This window comes from Aythya marila (assembly GCF_965140915.1).
Source record: "Aythya marila genome assembly, chromosome: 5".
Classification (NCBI taxonomy): domain Eukaryota; kingdom Metazoa; phylum Chordata; class Aves; order Anseriformes; family Anatidae; genus Aythya; species Aythya marila.
The window spans coordinates 39,185,560-39,203,273 of NC_139046.1; the positions used below are offsets into that span (position 1 = coordinate 39,185,560).

Here is a 17,714-nt window from a genome sequence, read left to right on the forward strand (position 1 = left end):
CAGCCTCGCAGCGATAGCTCCACGGCAAGCCGGGACCGGGGCCGGGCAGCGGTGGGGGCCGCGAGCAGCCCTTTGCCCGGCGCCCCCGTCCCTGGCCAGCCCCGCAGCATCGTGCGCTCGGCTCGGCTTGGCTCGGCGCAAGGTAATGCCCGCCCCTCCGCTCGTTTGCCTACCGCCGGGCTGCCCGCTCCGTGCAGTGCCTTCCCCTGCGGTACTCGAAGGGATTGGAAAAATGACAAGGCTTGCTCGAGGGGGGCTGGGGAGAAGGGAGCCCTTTAGTCTTCGTGAGCATCTCCTGCCTGCTCGCTCTCTGCTTGTTTATAAACAGCTTCTGTGGTAACTCAAAGGCTGGCACCTCTGAGCTTCTCCTGCAGCCTTCTAGGTAAGCCCGTTGCTTTCCCCCCTCCTCCTTTCCTGTCGGCACTATTAATGTAAGTTTGTTACCGGTTTACTCCCCCTCCTTCCCCCAACACAAAATAACTCTGAAAACTATATGCTCACTTTCTTCAAGTCTGATGTATGGGTAGAGTCAGTGATTGCTGTAAGTAACCCTGTAGTGTTTGATGGATGCAAATCCCTTCATGCACTCAGGAGGGCAGATGAGTGGGAGACGTGATTAATATTTAGAGCATTCAGACAATCTGTTACTGTATATTGTAAAGCTCGTTGCAGTCACAGTTGCAGATGAGGCTACTTGACTGTTACCCAAAGTAGAATGCATTAGTATAATGACATTTGCAAATACTTTTTACGTGATGGAAAAGTGTTAAAAGGACCCATACTGACTTTAAGGATAAACCCTTCTTCTGATGAAGGGTATCAGCATACAAAGGCAACTAAAACACATTCTCCTTCTTTCAGATGCAATAATAAATCACGTTATCATCCAGCTGACAGACTGTGATCTGGCAGCTGTATATGCTTAGACCTGCTTGTTTTGCAGTTGTGTCTGGTGTTATTTGTTTCCCCAAGAGTGTAGCAGTAATCATAATGGATCCTTACTTTCCTGGAACTTCCCAGGAAATTAATCAATGTAAAAGATTGCTGAGAAATGATAGAGATGCTTTGGTTAATGTTCTAATTTTAATCACTTATTTCCCTCCAATCTTTCAATTGTTCACAGCTGTTTAATGGTAATTTTACTTGTGGAAATGTCTTGTGTAAATGTTATCAACAAACCATTAAGTACTCATTTAAAGATACTTCTACAAGTACATAATTAATACTTTTATGGAGCGTTTGTAAACCACTTACACATAACATTCTGAAACTTCCAGGTAGCTTGGCCTGTGCTTGCAGGTGAATTAGCTTGTTTTGGTAAGTTTCAGCAGAAACAGCTCAGCTACTTTGGATTAAATGGAGAGTGGAAGGGAGGAAGGAGTGCTTTTTATATTTCTAAAGAAGCTGTCAACCCATAACATCATTAACTTAATTTGAATGACTGCAGACAGAGTGTCTAGGGATAGAGAGTTGTAATGTGGTATGAAATCAAACCATCTTGTGAAGTGTCTTTTTAACAATGGAAATTAGTTTTGACTTGGCTGAAACCTATCTCATTAAAAACAAGTGCCATGAACGTGAATGGTTGCTTGTGTTTTTTATATATGGTGAAGCATGCACAGCCAGATGGGCATAGGACATCATCACATAGTAAGTAATGAGCAGTAAGTAAATGTTCCTATAATATTTTGTAAGTTGTTATGATAAAGCTAAAGCATGGGTAAAAGTAAGTTATCTCTGTAGAGGTTTTCTTGCGTAGACAGGATTTTCCAGAAATTTTTATTTTTTTCCTTGTAGTTTCTTAAGGACCATTCCAAAGTTGATAAATTATTTGAATTAATACTACAGATCTCTATTTTCACTTTTTCATATCTATAGATCCCTCTATCAATTCTTGTTAGCTTAATTTAAAATGTTCTGTTAATAATTTTCAAAGAATAAAATAATTTATTACCAGAAGATGATAAATTAAGAGAAAATCTCCCTCTGAGAAAGCTTAGCAACTAGAGGCCAGAGAAGACTATTTCCTTTTGTGGAGGCTATAGACAAGTATTAAACAGTACTGAGAGATGGTAACTTTTCAAAATAAATGTCAACGTAATGAACACCAACTTCATGTTGACATTTGTCAGGATATAAAAATGTGGTGAAGGACCAGTTCTGTCTGGGGTATGAAGAACTACTGGTTTGTGGATTTGGTTTTGTTTTGTTAAAAGACTAATATTCCTCATTTCCTCTGGCAGGAAAAAAAAGGTGAGAGGGGGAAATATTTTTAAGCTTTATTTAAGAAGAACTCTTGATGCTCTTGATGACTTGTCTGTGTAAAGAAGCATGAAATCTTGGACTTCTACAATACCATTTAATAAGGTGATCCTTTTTGACACTTTGATCCTTCTTTAGGTTATGTGCATATAATGTTTGAAAGTGGAACCAAAGGAGAAAAATAGTCTTTTGAAATATCCCCAAATGAGATGCTCTACAGAGAACTCAAAAGTAGAAAAAGGAAAGTGAGGACAATCATAAGAGGTTTTTGTTAAGGTTCTAGGGTGGGGCAGCTTTCTGCTCTTTGCTTTACTGTCATATTTAAGGACTGAATGAAAGAAATCTCCATGTGCTTCTTGTGTTGCTCTTTTCAAAGATCTTTGCATCCCTTTCTCCACCCAGTCTTCCTGGCATCTGAGAACATTTGTCAGCTTTTGATTGTGCTTTGACTATTTTGGTATGAAATGTATTCTTCTTCTAGCTTTTATCTTATAGAACTTTTTAAATATAAAATCTGGATGTATATTCCATTATCATGATGAGCACCAAAAAGGAAGGAAACTTTCCAGCATGAAGCGATCAAGTAGCTATAACTCAACAGAACCTCAGCAATAGATGTGAATTATTTCTACTGTTTCAATATATTTTTTATTTTTATGCACTATTCCTTCATGCCTAACCCCTCTTTGTTACTACTAATAATCATATAGGATTGCTATCATTGCTGGTTTTGACTGTCCATGTTTATTTGCTCATACTTGGAGGTAATAGGTGGAAAAATACATTGACTTTTTGTGCTTGGTCATAAAAACAGTAGTTATTTTACTCCACATGAATATTGTCAGAGTAGAGAGTCAACATGGATAGTGAGTCTTAGCACTGAGTGAGTTGTAGTCTGAGAAGAGGAAAAGAAAGCCTACAAAATGTGCTGCAAGAGTTCTTATCCAAGTGATTGTGTTTCCCAGCCATGCAGGTACTGCATGGAAGTACCTTCCCTTTCCATGGAAGGTTGAACCACTAATCACTAGTTTGCATGTTCTGCTTGATTTTCAATCCAGTCCTATGTAGTCATAATAGAGAGCTTACTATCTCCAGAAGACCAGATATATTTTGTTGAGTTGGGCCCTTAGAAAATTATGCAAGAGCTGTTAAGTTCTTCTGTCCTCCATTTAACATCATTCAATCTTACAAATGATTTTAAATTATTCTAAATTGTACTAGTGAGATCTCGAAGTAAAATGTGTAAGGTCTAAGCTGACATTTATCTCAAAGCTGTTCTTTTTATCCTGCTGTATTTTTGAGCTCATTACACAGAAATACTGTGTTTTAATCTTTTTGCCTTCCCCCCCCCCCCCCCCCCCCCCATGAGGTTTGTCTTGTTGCTATAGTTAGAACCAGTTGGGGGATTTATGCAGCCTGTTTAATCTTTTGAGTTTTATAAATATTTTTAAATGTTGTTAAAAAACATTGTTAAAGAGGTGCCAGATTTGCCAGTTGACAGACTTGCTGAATTTTATGAAAGCTCCGTGTGAATGCTCTTCTATGTAAGGACACAGGCTGAGAAAACCACAAGGACATACAAGCAGTTAAGCATTTTCAGTACTTCTTTTTTTACTGTTGATTTGTACTTTAAAACAGGACGCATACAACCGGCTAAATGCCGTATGTATGCAAGTTGTTACTCCCTGTATTTGTTTGACAGGTCTGTAGAAAACCTGTAATCTGTCCTCTCAGATGGGTAGCCCTTGAGTTTATAACTTTTTGTAAATTGGAGTTATATGTCAAAAACATTCACCTGTGAAATGGTGTCATTAGAAAGTTGAACTGAAGAAAACAAATACAACCATAGTTCTTTCCTGTAACACTTCCTCCTTTAAAGCGTTAACATGATCATTACAACCCATTTCATGAGATACCTCAAAAATTGGTGGTATCACATTCTTTTAGTTTTCTTCTCCTTGGCTTTCCTTATGTATTATATTGTGTTTAAAGCTCAGAATATATGGTTAAACCAAAAGTGTCTCTGAAAGTGATATTTGGTGAAAGACCTTTTGATCCGAAAGACAGTATACTAAATACTTGTTTTAAACATTAGCATGGCACTAACAGGCATGGACATTAAATAAATACAAATCTAGTTTCTTGGTTTAACAAAGATAAAGATGATACGTGATACAAACTGGTGAGTTCTTCATAGCAATAATCTCACCAACTTGGATCCTTTAGCTGGTATGCATGCAACAAAATACACTGGTCTATTTTGCCCTACAGTAATATCACAGGGTCCTTTCTGGAGTGTATAAGAATGTAAAACTAAAACCAGATTGAAATGAAATAAGATATATTAATAAAGTTTTAAAGGTTTGACACAAGTTGATTGTTTTAGAGAAATTACTTATAAAGCATATTCAGTATTCTATTTGTAAAGATATTTCCCAGAAGTTACTTCTTCAAACCATACCTGAAAAATATATTCTGATCAGTATCAGGTATTTGCAAGCCAATTTATTAAAAACATGGTAAGATGCAGCTCTTACCTGGAGAGTTTGCAGTTTGAACAATCAAACAAAGCTTTTGGACAAAGATTAACATGAAGACAATTCTATTAAAAAAAAAAATCATTTAGGTTGCTGTTTGTTTTTCCCCTGTAGAAATATGCTGTGCATGCTGCCGGAAGTGGAAATAACATACTGTGTGGCCTATAAAACTTAATCATAGGCAATGTATTAAATAAAAAATGTTTTATTTTTTAATGAAATATTTACGTGCGTTAAAATTGATCTATGGCAAAAAGTCATGTGTGCAGTTGATGACCGAATTCTAAAATATATAAAGATGATCTTGCAAGTTTGTATTATTTTGTTTGCTATTAATGTCAATTTCTGTTTTACTTTTCTTGAAAATATTATGTTTTACTGTTGAAATAAGTAATGATTACATCATGATTACATGAGTAGAGGTTTGTGCAAGCTCTTTAGGTCTGTTATGGCTTTTATTTTGTTTATTACTTGAAAATCAGTTGACTAGTAATTGCACAGCTTTTTGTTAAGACCTGTTTCCTGAGGCAAAAAATGTTTCTTCTTGCTTGTAATTATTTTTCAAGCTCTATATGAATTCAGCTGGATGTTAGCCACATGTCCTGGAATGGTTGTCAATTTTAACTTAAAATAGATTATTTTATTGAGAGTATTCATCTTAGGCACCTAAAGTAGTAGGAAGAGTTATTAGAGCAAGTTGTATAATATTACTTTATAATTGTATAATATATATATATATGTCATAATTATATACACATTATATTACAGTAATGCATAAATAATAAATCACAAAATATCCTTTTTATACTGTTGTTGAGTAATAAACCCTGTACTTATTTTAAATAAGTTGACATAGTTGTAAAATTCACTTTAATTTCCAGATTTGGCAAAATACTCTTCTCTTACCAGTGAGGACAGTTTGGGTTATTTTGTTTATAAATACCCAAATTTTTAATCCCTGTGAATTCATGTTCATACAGTTCATGCATGTATATTCTAGACTAGGTGAAAGCATAAGCCAATTAGTCATGATAATATTGTATCTGGTACCTTAAAGTTTCTAAATTTTCCTAAGTATCCTCAACTGGTTTTCATTTTCCTTATGTATCATTTAGAAAATATGGCCTGGAGTATTGTGAAAATGACTTTTCTATCTTCTTAACTAAGATTATTTAACTGTAGTTGCTGGATTTAATTGATGGACCTGGGCCAGGAGGGCAGCCTCACTCTCCAAAACAGAATCATAGGATGGTTTGGGTTGGAAGTGACCATAAAGACCATCCAATCCATCCAATTCCATGCCCCCCCCCCCCCCCCCCACTGGGCAGGGGGCACCTCCCACTAGACCAGGTTGCCCAAAGTGCTGTGGTATCTATTATGTCCACGTGTTGTATTCCACAGAGATGTGAGGGTCAATATTGTTGTTTGCAACAAAGTCTGGCTGGTGTTTTGTGTATCATGCAAAATGAAGATTCTTATGCAAAATGGAGAGTGTTCATGTTTCACCCGTGAAGTAAAATAAATTTGTTTTTCTTATATAACAGCAAGACTGATTACTAAAATCTATATTTAAGTTGTTCAGGCATTTTTCATTGTAAGACTCTATTTTCAGCTACAACTTTTTGACACTTCAGTTATTTTAGATTCAATTTTCCATGCCAAATATTGTCTCTTGAAATGTTTTTCCCAAGGAAAATCTTAGTTAAAAATAAAATGAATTAAAGATGCTTGTTTTTGCAAGCAAAGCTGGAAGAATGGAGCAAGAAGTGACAAATACGTGTATGTATATATATATGTATGTATGTAAATGTATGTATATAAAAGGTATGTGTCCTTATATGAAAGTATACACAAAGTCTCTGATTTTTAACTTCACAAGGAAAAAAAAAAAGCAGAAAGAAATCATGAATCTTCCATGCAACCATCCTGGCCCAAAAAATTAGTAAGAAAAATTCTGCAACATTTAATGTCTTCATACAGACTGGGAAGAAGTATTCTAGGCTGACAGTCACTGACAATTATATTATATACAGACTGATGTTTTAATTGCATATTGAGAACTGAGTATAATGGATTGAACCCATTTAATATCATTAATATCATTAAATTCTATAAGAGCTGCTGTTGCCATCACTTAGAAAAACCTCTCTTATATTATTTAATCTTGGAAAAGTCACTTTGCTTCAAATCTGTTATGATGAACAAGTCTTTATCTGGAATGCAATGTTTTTAGTGATACTTCCCTTTCAATTTGCCTTCAGCATTCAGAAAATGCTGTTACAGTCCAAAATCACTGGAAGCAAGGTGACTGATTCATCTGTTCTGTTGGTTCTTTCCCTGCTGAGTGCCCAGAAGCAAGATGGAGAATGTAAAATCCTGACTGAATGCAGAATGGGTTTATTGGTTCAGATGCTGTACTTCTTGAAGCATCCTGTTTCAAGCAGACCGTTATTGTATTCTTTCTTTCTTTCTTTCTATTGTGTTCTTCTCTTTCTTTCCTTTAAGGTCTGCTGGTTTACTGCTCATTAGATTAAGGGTTTTTCATATTTAGAATATCTGTTGCATATTTTTTATTAACTACCTCTTAAAACAGTCAAACGGAAGAGTTTGTGATGGAAATCTCATCTGGTAACTTGTTGAAAATTAATTCAAACGTGTACTTGAGAAAGGTAATTAATACATCCTATGATGTGGCTGAACTCTGCCAACACAGTTTTAGTAGTCATGAGGACACGCTGTGTGTCTTTTTTTTCTTTTTTTAACTTGCTGACGCAGTTGTGTCAGAAAAAGCAACATCTTGCTTTGCTAAATTGAAGTAGGCTGCAGAAGGATGAGAACATTTATGTCAATCTAAATCTTTGTTGGGGGAAAGGTCTTGTTTTCTGTAACTAAAATTGCAAAAGGTTGTGTTAGCACAGATAAAGTACTAACAACAAAAAATCTAGTTGTACAAATTATGTTGTGTTTCCGAGTTGCTTTGGGTTATATTCAGAAAATAATGTAGATAAATTGTATTGAAGGTCACTTGGCTCAAATTATGAGAGCAAAAATCTGAAGAAAGGAACTTTTGGGGTAAGAGTACAACTGAAAATATTTGCAGGATTTGTGATGTTTTATGGTGAAGAACTTCACTGGTTTTAGCCAAACATTTTGATAATTCTGAAACAAAAGACTGAGATAGTTATTATTGCATGTGGAAAAATATTTTTATCATTTCAAAAATTAAACTATTACTGAAGTCAGTAATTTCAATATAATTATAGTTTTGTCGTCTAGTTTTTTTCAAAACAATTTTTGAGACCAGATAGTATGAATAATATAACCATTTTGTGTTTGTTTCCCAACCTGACTGCTCAAGTGTAGTACAAATTTTAAGTATAAATAGTAGAAATTTATTCTAAATCCATCGTTTCTTTTTTTTTTCCATCTCCTATATGCTGGAAAGGTAATAAGTTTATTTACTGTTCTTTCAAAGTGGATCTGTGGCCTATGAAGTCCAGGAACAAGCATAGGGGGATTTGGCTATTTGTTTCTAGTGACGCATCATCATGTTAATCAGTCCATCAGAAACTTTAATTTTAATTAATTTTACATACCACATATAGAGTATCTTTTTAAGTGATGGTTTTAGAGTTTGACATTTAGATTTCCTTCATTTCAGATCACAAAGATGGGGTTCTCAGGGAGCTGAATTTCAGATTACTTCATTTTATGGACTTGGTCCTGTGTTGAATTATTTGGACAGAATAATATAGCCAGAGACTGTAAAAGATCCAAAGAATTTTAACATGCTTTTCTAGTGATTTTCATTTAATTTATCTCTTTGTATATTTATCACGCTTTGTGTTTGTTTTAAAACCATTTTTGGTATGCTGAGCTCTGCATTGTGGATTAACTTAATGACTTTCAAACCTTATGTGTTTCATCCAAATTTTTTGGCAAGCTCTAATATTCTTTAATACTTCCCCTGTGCCATTACATGAGATTTGAAATTTAATAGAAGATGTCTGTGTCTGGTATAGACTCTGTTTCTTATGTCTTAACAACTCTTTACTAGGATAGTTCAGTATTTGTGAAGTAGAGAACAACTGTATTTTAAACTACCATGCATTGCTAACAACACATATTATACTTCAAGCTATTTCATGAACAAATAGTCTAACTTCTGATTTTTTTTTTTCACAATGCAGTAAATATGATATAGACTTCTAGTTGGAAAGTTCCAACTGCAGGGAGCTGCAACATTTTGTCTCCTTGAAGAGCTAATCTCCTTTTATCTTTCCACTTATAATGTTTATGATTAAGCCAAATGTTAGTTTGAAAAAACACTCAGATAATTGTGAGAGTGAGCAGGAAAACAAAATGCTGGAGTTCATCTCTATCAAACCAGTTAGTTGTGCTTAGTAATAAACAAATTTTATTGCAATCACTTTCATTTCAGTTTCTTCTAGCTTGTAATGTGGATCCTTCTGTCTATGTTTTTACTGCCTTTACTCTACCAAGTTTTTTCTGTTCTGGTGTGGTCATTAGCAGTATAATACAGCACAGAAGTTACCAGTAGTGTCCTCAGGAACACACTGCCACCTATTAACAGTCAGGTATTGGGGAGGGCTGGGAAGGTAAGGAGTTCCAGTTCTTGCTTGCCTAAAGATCGGGGAAAGAAGGAGCAGCACCTGCCATGCTGAGCAGAGGTGATACGTCCTGATAGAGAGAAGGGACTGCAGCCATGGGGACCTGACTTTCCAAGAATGCATTTTGAACAGCACTTCTGAGAATTGACTCTTTTTACCTAGGGTATTGCTTAATTAAACCAATTTACTTTCTTTGCAGTTCTGGTGATATGTAACTTTTTTTTTTTTTTTTTTTTTTTTGAAAGCATGGCCTGCAGTTGTTCTCCCCATTCCACTCCCCACCTCCCATGTGCAGTGAAAAACAGACATCTGAACAAAGCTACATAATTTTAGAAGACTTAACAGATCTTTTGGAAATGCAGAGATGATACAGACTCTTTAATGTGTCAGTATGTGTGTACCAAACCCAATGGTTAGTTTGTTCAAGCAAGAACAGATCTAATAGGATGTATCATTCAAAATGGGTCCAAACTGGCCTAACAGGTTGTTGTTAGTAAGATTAAACCACTAAATCTATAAAAAGGTTTATTTGTTTCTAACTTAAAAGAAAATAAATAAATAAATATATTGCACTTTTAGCTGCAATATGACTTCAGGAGGAGCTTGCAGGTCTTAATTCAGTAATGTAATCAATGAGAATTCAGATTAGATTAGGGCACCAGCTTGTGTTTTTGGGGTTACAGCCCAGCAAATCTGTGTTGCAAAGGCAAGGGCTAGCAAATTCTCTCCTTTACACATATATTCCTTTGTCCAAAAAAATGCATATGTGTTACTAAGAACTGAGCTGAATTGCTCAATATCATATGTGTCAATTGAGGATATTCAGTTTGATCATAATGTTTCTGTTTATAGCTTCTAGATCTATAGGTTCCATGATGATATTACCTTGTAATCGCTTCATCATCTTGCAGTGAAAAAATGCCAAGCCAACTGCGGTGAAACAAATGAACACACAAGATAATTCAGACTAAAATAATACCAAGAGGTGTTTTGTTTGTTTGTTTGTTTGTTTGTTTTTGTTTGTTTTTCCCTAGATAAAACTATTAAATTGGACCTAACTCAGACCTGATTTATTCTGTGTATTAAATAGAATTCCCTTTCTTCCTATAACTCCCTCCCTTTTGGTATTTTCTAAAGCAAATGCATTGATAAATACTTTGTTGTGATGCTGGTCTGAATTCATGGTCTGAATTTTTGGGTAGACCTGTGTGGTGCCAGGAGTTGGACTCGATGATCTTTATGGGTGCCTTCCAACTTGGGATATCCTATGATTCTATGCAGCATCTTCCTTAAGTCAATACCAAGCATAGATTTTTGGTCTACTTGGGCAATCCACCCTCATTTCTATTTTATTTTATTTTACTTATTTATTTATTTATTTATTTTCTTCCAGCTTCCTATTCTTTCTGCTTCCTAGTTTAACTGCTTTGTTGCCAGTGGACCATAATATGGACTTTGGCATCCATCTCTCTGCCCAGCCACTCCCTTGAAATTCTACTCCTCAGTAAAGTTCTCCTGCAAGTAAAAACTGACTCAGCATACGTTAGCCAAGGCTGCTGAGTATTAATTTATGAAAATGTCAACAAGTTAACTGGCTCATATTTGATGGAGCCTGCCACAGTAGGTGACTCAAGGGGCAATTTGGTGCTATGGCCGAGTTGATGTATTAGCAAACTGTTCCTATAAGTGTTGTTCTCTGCTTGGGTGAAGAGTGAGTAAGTTCAAGATGTCTTTTCTGAGGAAAAAAAGTTCTTTGATGGTTGTTATTTCTGTATGCAGAACCGCTCTTGGGTGCATCTGCCATTGACACACCCACCCCGTGGCTGCATGAGCACTCGCTTCTACACCAGAGAAGCAGCAGGAATGCACAGCTGGAGATGAGGACAAGAACTGAGAATAAACTTTTTGGCAGTACTCAGCCTTGTCAGTATTTTAAACTCAGATTATGAGCTAAGACAAGGATAGGAGAAGAAAGAGTAAGGTAGAATTTTCTTAGAAATTGTATGTCTATGAAACAAGAAGGCAGACTTCAACAGAAGTACTGACTAAAGGTTTTGTATCTGTTCTACCCTTTCTTATATCAGAGAAAGCACAGCTTTCTGAATGCCATCTAACCATTGACTGCTGGTGAATAGAATTAAGAAGGTGATCTGGCTCAAATGAAGATTTTCCTCACTATTAGTCTCTACACATTAGGCTCTCTCCTCTGAAGCGTGCACATCAAGAATTTTGCTGACATTCAGTAAATGGAAAATTATTTTTATTCAAAGTAAACAGAAAGTTTGAAACTATTTAAAGAATAGGTATGATGCTTTAAAATTTAGATCAAAACCATTGCAGAAATGACTACTTATCAGTAGAATAGTATGTTTTGAGTAAATGCCACTTGCTTCTTAGAATTACAGTTTGCTAATTATTCTGATAATCTTATGGTATAATTTTATATCTAACTCACTATACTCTACAAACTGATACTTTTGTCAATATGCAAGCATTGTATGTACAACTGAAATACATGACATGGTAATGTGATAGCTTCCATTAATTATTGTTGCCTGAGGTTTGACTATTTTGAAATGATGGGAAGTTCTGCTGTACTTACACTTTCAAAGTTAAAACTGTGATTACGGCACCTTCCAACAAAGAGAAGCCTTGGAGCAGGTGCTCTCCAGCTTTGTGTGCTGCAGGTTTTGCTGCTGAGCTTTAGCTCTTTTCATTATGCTTACACATTTCCTAGTGACTGCAGAATACCGCTTTCATTATGATAGCAGAGTTCCTCCTGGATAAAAAAACCAATTTAGTTCTCAAAAAGAGTAAACTAACTTCTGTCATGGTGTATCAAAAGAATAGAAGTATATCCAAAGTGTAGGAAGAAAATGCAATGCAATGCAAAGAAAAGGAAACAACAAAACTCAGTAAACCTGTCTGTAGAAATACAATTGCATTTTGGATCAAAATAAATTTATACAGTTCTGTATCTGATGGGTCTTTTGCTCTGAGTATACTAACCAAATAAACATTTTTCTTGCAAGTTTTCTTGATCTCAGGGCAGTTTCACAGATACATATGGGAAGAGAATTTTCTTTTTTTTTTTTTTTTCTTCTCCTGTGTAATAAGTAATGATGGCTAATGACACTGAAGGTGTTATGGTGCTGGTTTTACTGAGTTTAAAAAACAAGCAAAACAAAACAACAAAAAAAAACATATATGCTTGAACGGTTCTTTTAACTAGATGTTCAAGAGCAAGTTAACTTTTAACAGAGAGGGGGCAATAGATTTCGGCATTAAACAGTAAATTCTGTTTGAAATGGACATATCAGTGAACCTGTTGTGACCTTATGGAACCAACAGCATTGACTGAGAACCCTGGAGACACAGGCATGATGTAGGGGAGAAGGATTAGGGCTCTAAATATGAGCTTTAGCAATATCATCCTTTTTGTGTCAGATTTTTCAAGGTTAAAGATGCGTATCAGGGAAGAAAAAAAAAAAAAAGAGAAAACTGCTTCTGCAGGCTTGTTATTTGTCATATTACATTTGCCATAACCAAGTTTGACAGGCTTTTCTTTATTTTTTCCAGCAGACAATATTATTGTTGAAGATTAGTCAGATGCCTTCTGTCCATTCCCTGCCTCACACGCTATGTCATGCAAGCAAGCTTTGATACACTTAGCATATAATTTAAATAAATGACTAATTTGGCAAGCATAATGGAAGGCACGCACACTATCCTTCAATTGCACAAACCCATTATGGAGCTTTGTTACATCAGCTTTTATCTTCCAGAGGGAAAAGTCAGAGGATTTACTTACAAGGGCTGTGTAACTCTGGATAGAACCAGTAAACGTTTTTGTAATTGCTATAAAGTACAGGAGCGGTCAGAAATGGAGATGAGAGAACAGCCATATGAAAACTTTGGAGATATTATTTTCAAGCAAACTACAACAAAAGACATTCTCATTGAGCTGTACAGGCTAACTGCTGAAAAGGAAAAACTGTTATCCAGTCTTTTGAGATCACATCATATTCCAAGCCTTGATACAAGACAACAGGAGGGAAAGCAACAGGCTGTTTCTGGAGTCCAAAAACTTAGAGGTGATGACTACTCCAGTTTTACATATCGTCAGGAATTCTTTCTGGATTCCACAAGTAGTGACAATTTTAATTGCAAAAAGAAGAGTAAATATAGAAAGAAAGAGAGCTTTGAGGAATTCAGGCACTGGAAAGGGACAAAAAAGGTGCATGAACAATATCCTTCTTTGCTGAATGGGCAAGGCATGCAACTGGAAAATCAGAAGATGCCCCCCACAAGATTTCCTACCAGGAGTTTTCCCAGTTCCTTTTCCGCATCCAGTTGTCTAACAGTAAAAGGTAAGGATGACTTACCACTAGAAACTGGTATTCAACCAGAAAGAGAGGGAGAAGATTGGTATTTTCTTGAAAGCAACAAAGTTATGAAACTGGATGCCAACTTACCAAGTTGTGTATCAAAAGACAGCAATGATATGGTTCCGGTTGAACTATTGGATAATGGAGAATCCATTCTTGAAGTTAAGAATGTACAGCAGAGTATCACTTTGGTAGAGCCATCTCAGGACAATCTATCTAACCAACTAGAGACATTAAGTAAACCTGCAGCTGCTAAAAGCTTGAAAGATAAATGTACTGAGCAGGTATGCAAGGAGAAAGCAGCAATCGGAGTTGTTGTGAAAGTGCAGCATTCGGAAGCTTGTGTTAAAAAAGCCACACAAACCCATGCAGAGTCTTTATCTGATTTTCACAAAGGTAAAGAAATCGCTTCTCCCAATCTCACAGCAGTACCTAATGAGTTTATATCAAGAACTGGTGTATATTCGGTAGATGAAGCTGCTGGAGACTCTAAAAACAGCGTGCAGCAGGAAGAGGAGCAAGACGGCTCTGTTTTGCAGTACAAAGCAGAGAGAGTGCACATTACTGATGAGTCATGCAACCCTGTGGGAGCAGTCAATAAAGCTCTTCTGAAAGTTATACAGAGTGACAGTTTAGATGAAGCTGCAGAATGGAAGAGACTGCAACAAATTACAGCAGCAGACAGAAACCTGCCAGGCTCAATATATGAGAAAAGAACCACGGTATCCCGGGGAAGCAGCAAGCATTTATTTCTGAACCTGCCTGTAAGTGAAGGTCCTGATGTTTCTCAGACAGGTAATAATCTTAAACTGGAAGAGAAAAGGCTGCATTCACCCTCGTTAATAGCTGTGAGTAATGTTTTTAGTAATTCCTATCCGCTATCTAATACACACAAACAAATGTCACCTATTCCTTCTCCATTATCTTCAAGACTGCCTAGCCCACAGCTGCATCATCGGATTCTCCCACTACCTGCACAGAACGGCAAGGACGAACCTATGTTCGGTGACTATTGCAGTGGGAGGCACGGTGCTATAAACCTCTCTTTCAATGATTTGGAGCCGCAGTTTTATCTGAAGTTTTCTGAACCTGGAGAATTGGGATTTGCCATCAGACAGCCGGGCCTACATCAGAATGCAACTGCAGGGCATTTTGAAAAGCGCACTCTACAAGGAAGATTCACTACTCGGACACCTCAGAATTTCTGCCCAGGTCAGTCCTATTTTAGATATTCCTAAACTAGCAGAATTGACCATGCACGAAAGTATCAGAGCTTTTTAAAATATTAGCCTTTAATAATAAACCATGTTTCCTTTCAAACTATGTTTCACTGCTTAAAGAATGAGTGAAAAGCTGTTGAATTTTTAAACAAAAGTTATAGGTACGTAGGATTTGCTTTCAGATGCATTTTTTTTTTGTCAGATTTTGTTCAATGTTGTTGTTACCAAATCACTTATTATGATTTAACCAAAGTTAAATAGATACACAGAGAGGAAGCATGTTAAACTTTATTATTTATTTTATCAGTAACTATGTATAATTTTTCAACTTACTAAGAAATATATCCTAACATAATAGCTAAGATAATACCTTAAATAGATTTTTTTTCTATATAAAAAGGTCCTGTTTTTCCTGTGTTTTAATCTGTCAAAATGCTGTCATAACTTTTATTGTCCAAAGCATTCTTTTTCGTTTGTTTGGCTTTACTTACAGAATGTTGTATGAGCAAGCTAATTTACATTGCCTTAAGTATAGGACTGGTGTTGTGACCATTTAGCTACAAGAGATTGATGTAAATTCTCCACCAACAAAATGCTTGCTTTTAAAAGGACTGCATGCAAGAGTCATGTTAAAAAAAAGCACTGGAGTAAAGTGTATTGGTGTTTTTTAAACATATACTGTGAATATAAAAATGCATGAATGACATACTATACAGCTAGCTTTATTAGCTAGAACTTTGACTTTTATATCCTTTCTTTCTTTCTTTCTTTCTTTCTGTTTTTTTTTTTTTTTTTTTTCTTTCCTTGAGTAATAAGAAAGCCAGAGGACCTAATTCCACAGTGGTCTGGGTGTGGCTTAGGCTGGTCTGTATGTGTTTTAGGAAGGGGTAACAATGCAAGGGGATATCATTTCCCTATAAAAGAGAAAGAGGTCCTAATCTGCAACCTTAAAACTTTTCAAGGAAAATCAGATCACTTTCTCCCGGTTCACAAAAATGGAAAAAAAAACCTCTCTTTTCTCTTTCTCTCTTTTTGTGGGTTAATCTTTTGTTGTTTTAGTTACCTAAATTGCTTCACTGGCTGTCTTAATAAGTGCCTTCCAGAGAGGGTGCAAGATGAGTTACAGGGTGCTACAGTCTAAAACAGGGAGGAAGACATGGCACAAGAAGAAGGGGAGGTGTGTAGGAATGTGAAGCCATTACCTTAGTCAAAGGGTGTTGAATGCTGCCTATGAGACTTGTGTTTATGTGTGCTGCTTCTATAAGTTGCTCTGTAATTGTAGTTGCACTCAAGACTATGTATAAATTTAGAGTGCTGTTAGATGAGTTGACAAAGCTAATGTAAACACTTACTGCTGGGGAAAAAAAAAAAAAAGTGTTATGCTCTTGTTCTTCCCTTTCTTCCTTGGTTCCTATTGTCCTGTCCCTCTTGTTACTTCTGGTACTGATCATAAGTTTTGGTGAGCTGGTTTACCTCATGAAACCAGCAGAAAATATCACCCCTTTAGAATAATATTTTTATTAAAATAAATTAAATTAAATTAAAAAAATATATAGTATTTTTAACTACTTTATAATTTAGGATCCTCAGATGGGGAACTATTGTGCTGCGCTCCATAAGAAAAATAAAACATCCATAAAAATAGCATCTGTTGGCTGAAAATCCAAGCTACTAAGCAGAAACGTCTTAGTGAAGAGAACAAAGTGCAGACAAAACAAGTCCTTAGTTCTTGATTACAATTATCTTGCAACATTAGTACAGATATAAAATATGAGTGCAACTTTCTGAGAGATGTAATACTATTCCATTTTGTTTCATTTTCATGTATGATTGAGTGCCATCATTATTACCTGTGTGTCAGAAAATCTGTAACTTTAGGGAAGAGCTTCCTACTTTACTACCATATAGAAGACTGTATATATGTCTCTGGATCTGAGATAATATAAATTTCCATTTTGTTCTGAACTGGAGATTAAATCATTCTTACAGAGCATTGGTTGTACCCCTTTACTGTAAGCATAAGAAATAAATAATTGTCTGTAGTACAGTAGGGCAAATGAAGCATCACCAAGTTTAGGCAACATAAGTGGTACTAAGATTTACAGCTGTAAATCTGCAGTCCTGGTTTGATCCTTATCAGACTCCTCCCATGTCTGAAGATCAAAATCCAAGACTATTGTTCAGATTTGTCTTTAATGGGGTACTGTTGTGAAATGGTTTCTCTTGCATCTTGTCTGTATTAAATTGTGTAAGTATCTACAATGAATCTAAGAGTCATGGAGATGTTCAGCTGACTATCAGTCGGTTTGGTTGAAGGTTTTATTTCATGTCAAAAATGTTGGTCTTATGAAAGTCTCCTCCAAAGCTTTATTACTCTCAGTCTGCAGCACTTAATACTGCAAAGCATTTGGAACCTTTCATTACCTGTGTATTTGGATAATTTGAGGAATTTATTAAAACATTATTTTAAGTGCAAAACCTCAAGGTGTTTTGCATTGTAAATGACAAATTGGACTCATAAAACTCTACCCATATTTTTTTAATTCTCTTTTGTGAGAATTTTTGTTTTAAATCACAGTTCTTCACTCTGACTGCGAGAATATTCTCCAATTATCTAGAACTGTAACATTTAGCTAAGGCAGAGTGCCTTTATCTGCTTTCACTTTTTCTGCAAGT

General features: G+C 35.9%; 2 protein-coding genes across 2 annotated transcripts in view; both read left to right on the plus strand.

Moving 5' to 3' along the window:
• Nucleotides 1-13,181: 13,181 nt before the first annotated feature.
• On the plus strand, nucleotides 13,182-14,890 carry LOC309878614 (formin-1-like; the record flags this gene model as incomplete). Its single annotated transcript, XM_082761363.1, has 2 exons — nucleotides 13,182-14,666; nucleotides 14,750-14,890. 2 exons carry the CDS (start codon nucleotides 13,182-13,184, stop codon nucleotides 14,756-14,758), a joined length of 1,494 nt encoding a protein of 497 aa, XP_082617489.1. The 3' UTR covers nucleotides 14,759-14,890.
• The window catches only part of LOC309878616 (formin-like), a gene marked incomplete at its 5' end in the record, with an annotated part of 183,966 nt that continues 181,068 nt past the window's right edge, over nucleotides 14,817-17,714 (plus strand). The window contains one exon of the mRNA XM_082761365.1: nucleotides 14,817-15,030. Within this exon, the coding sequence (XP_082617491.1) occupies nucleotides 14,817-15,030 (214 nt within the window). The remainder of the gene's footprint in view (nucleotides 15,031-17,714) is intronic.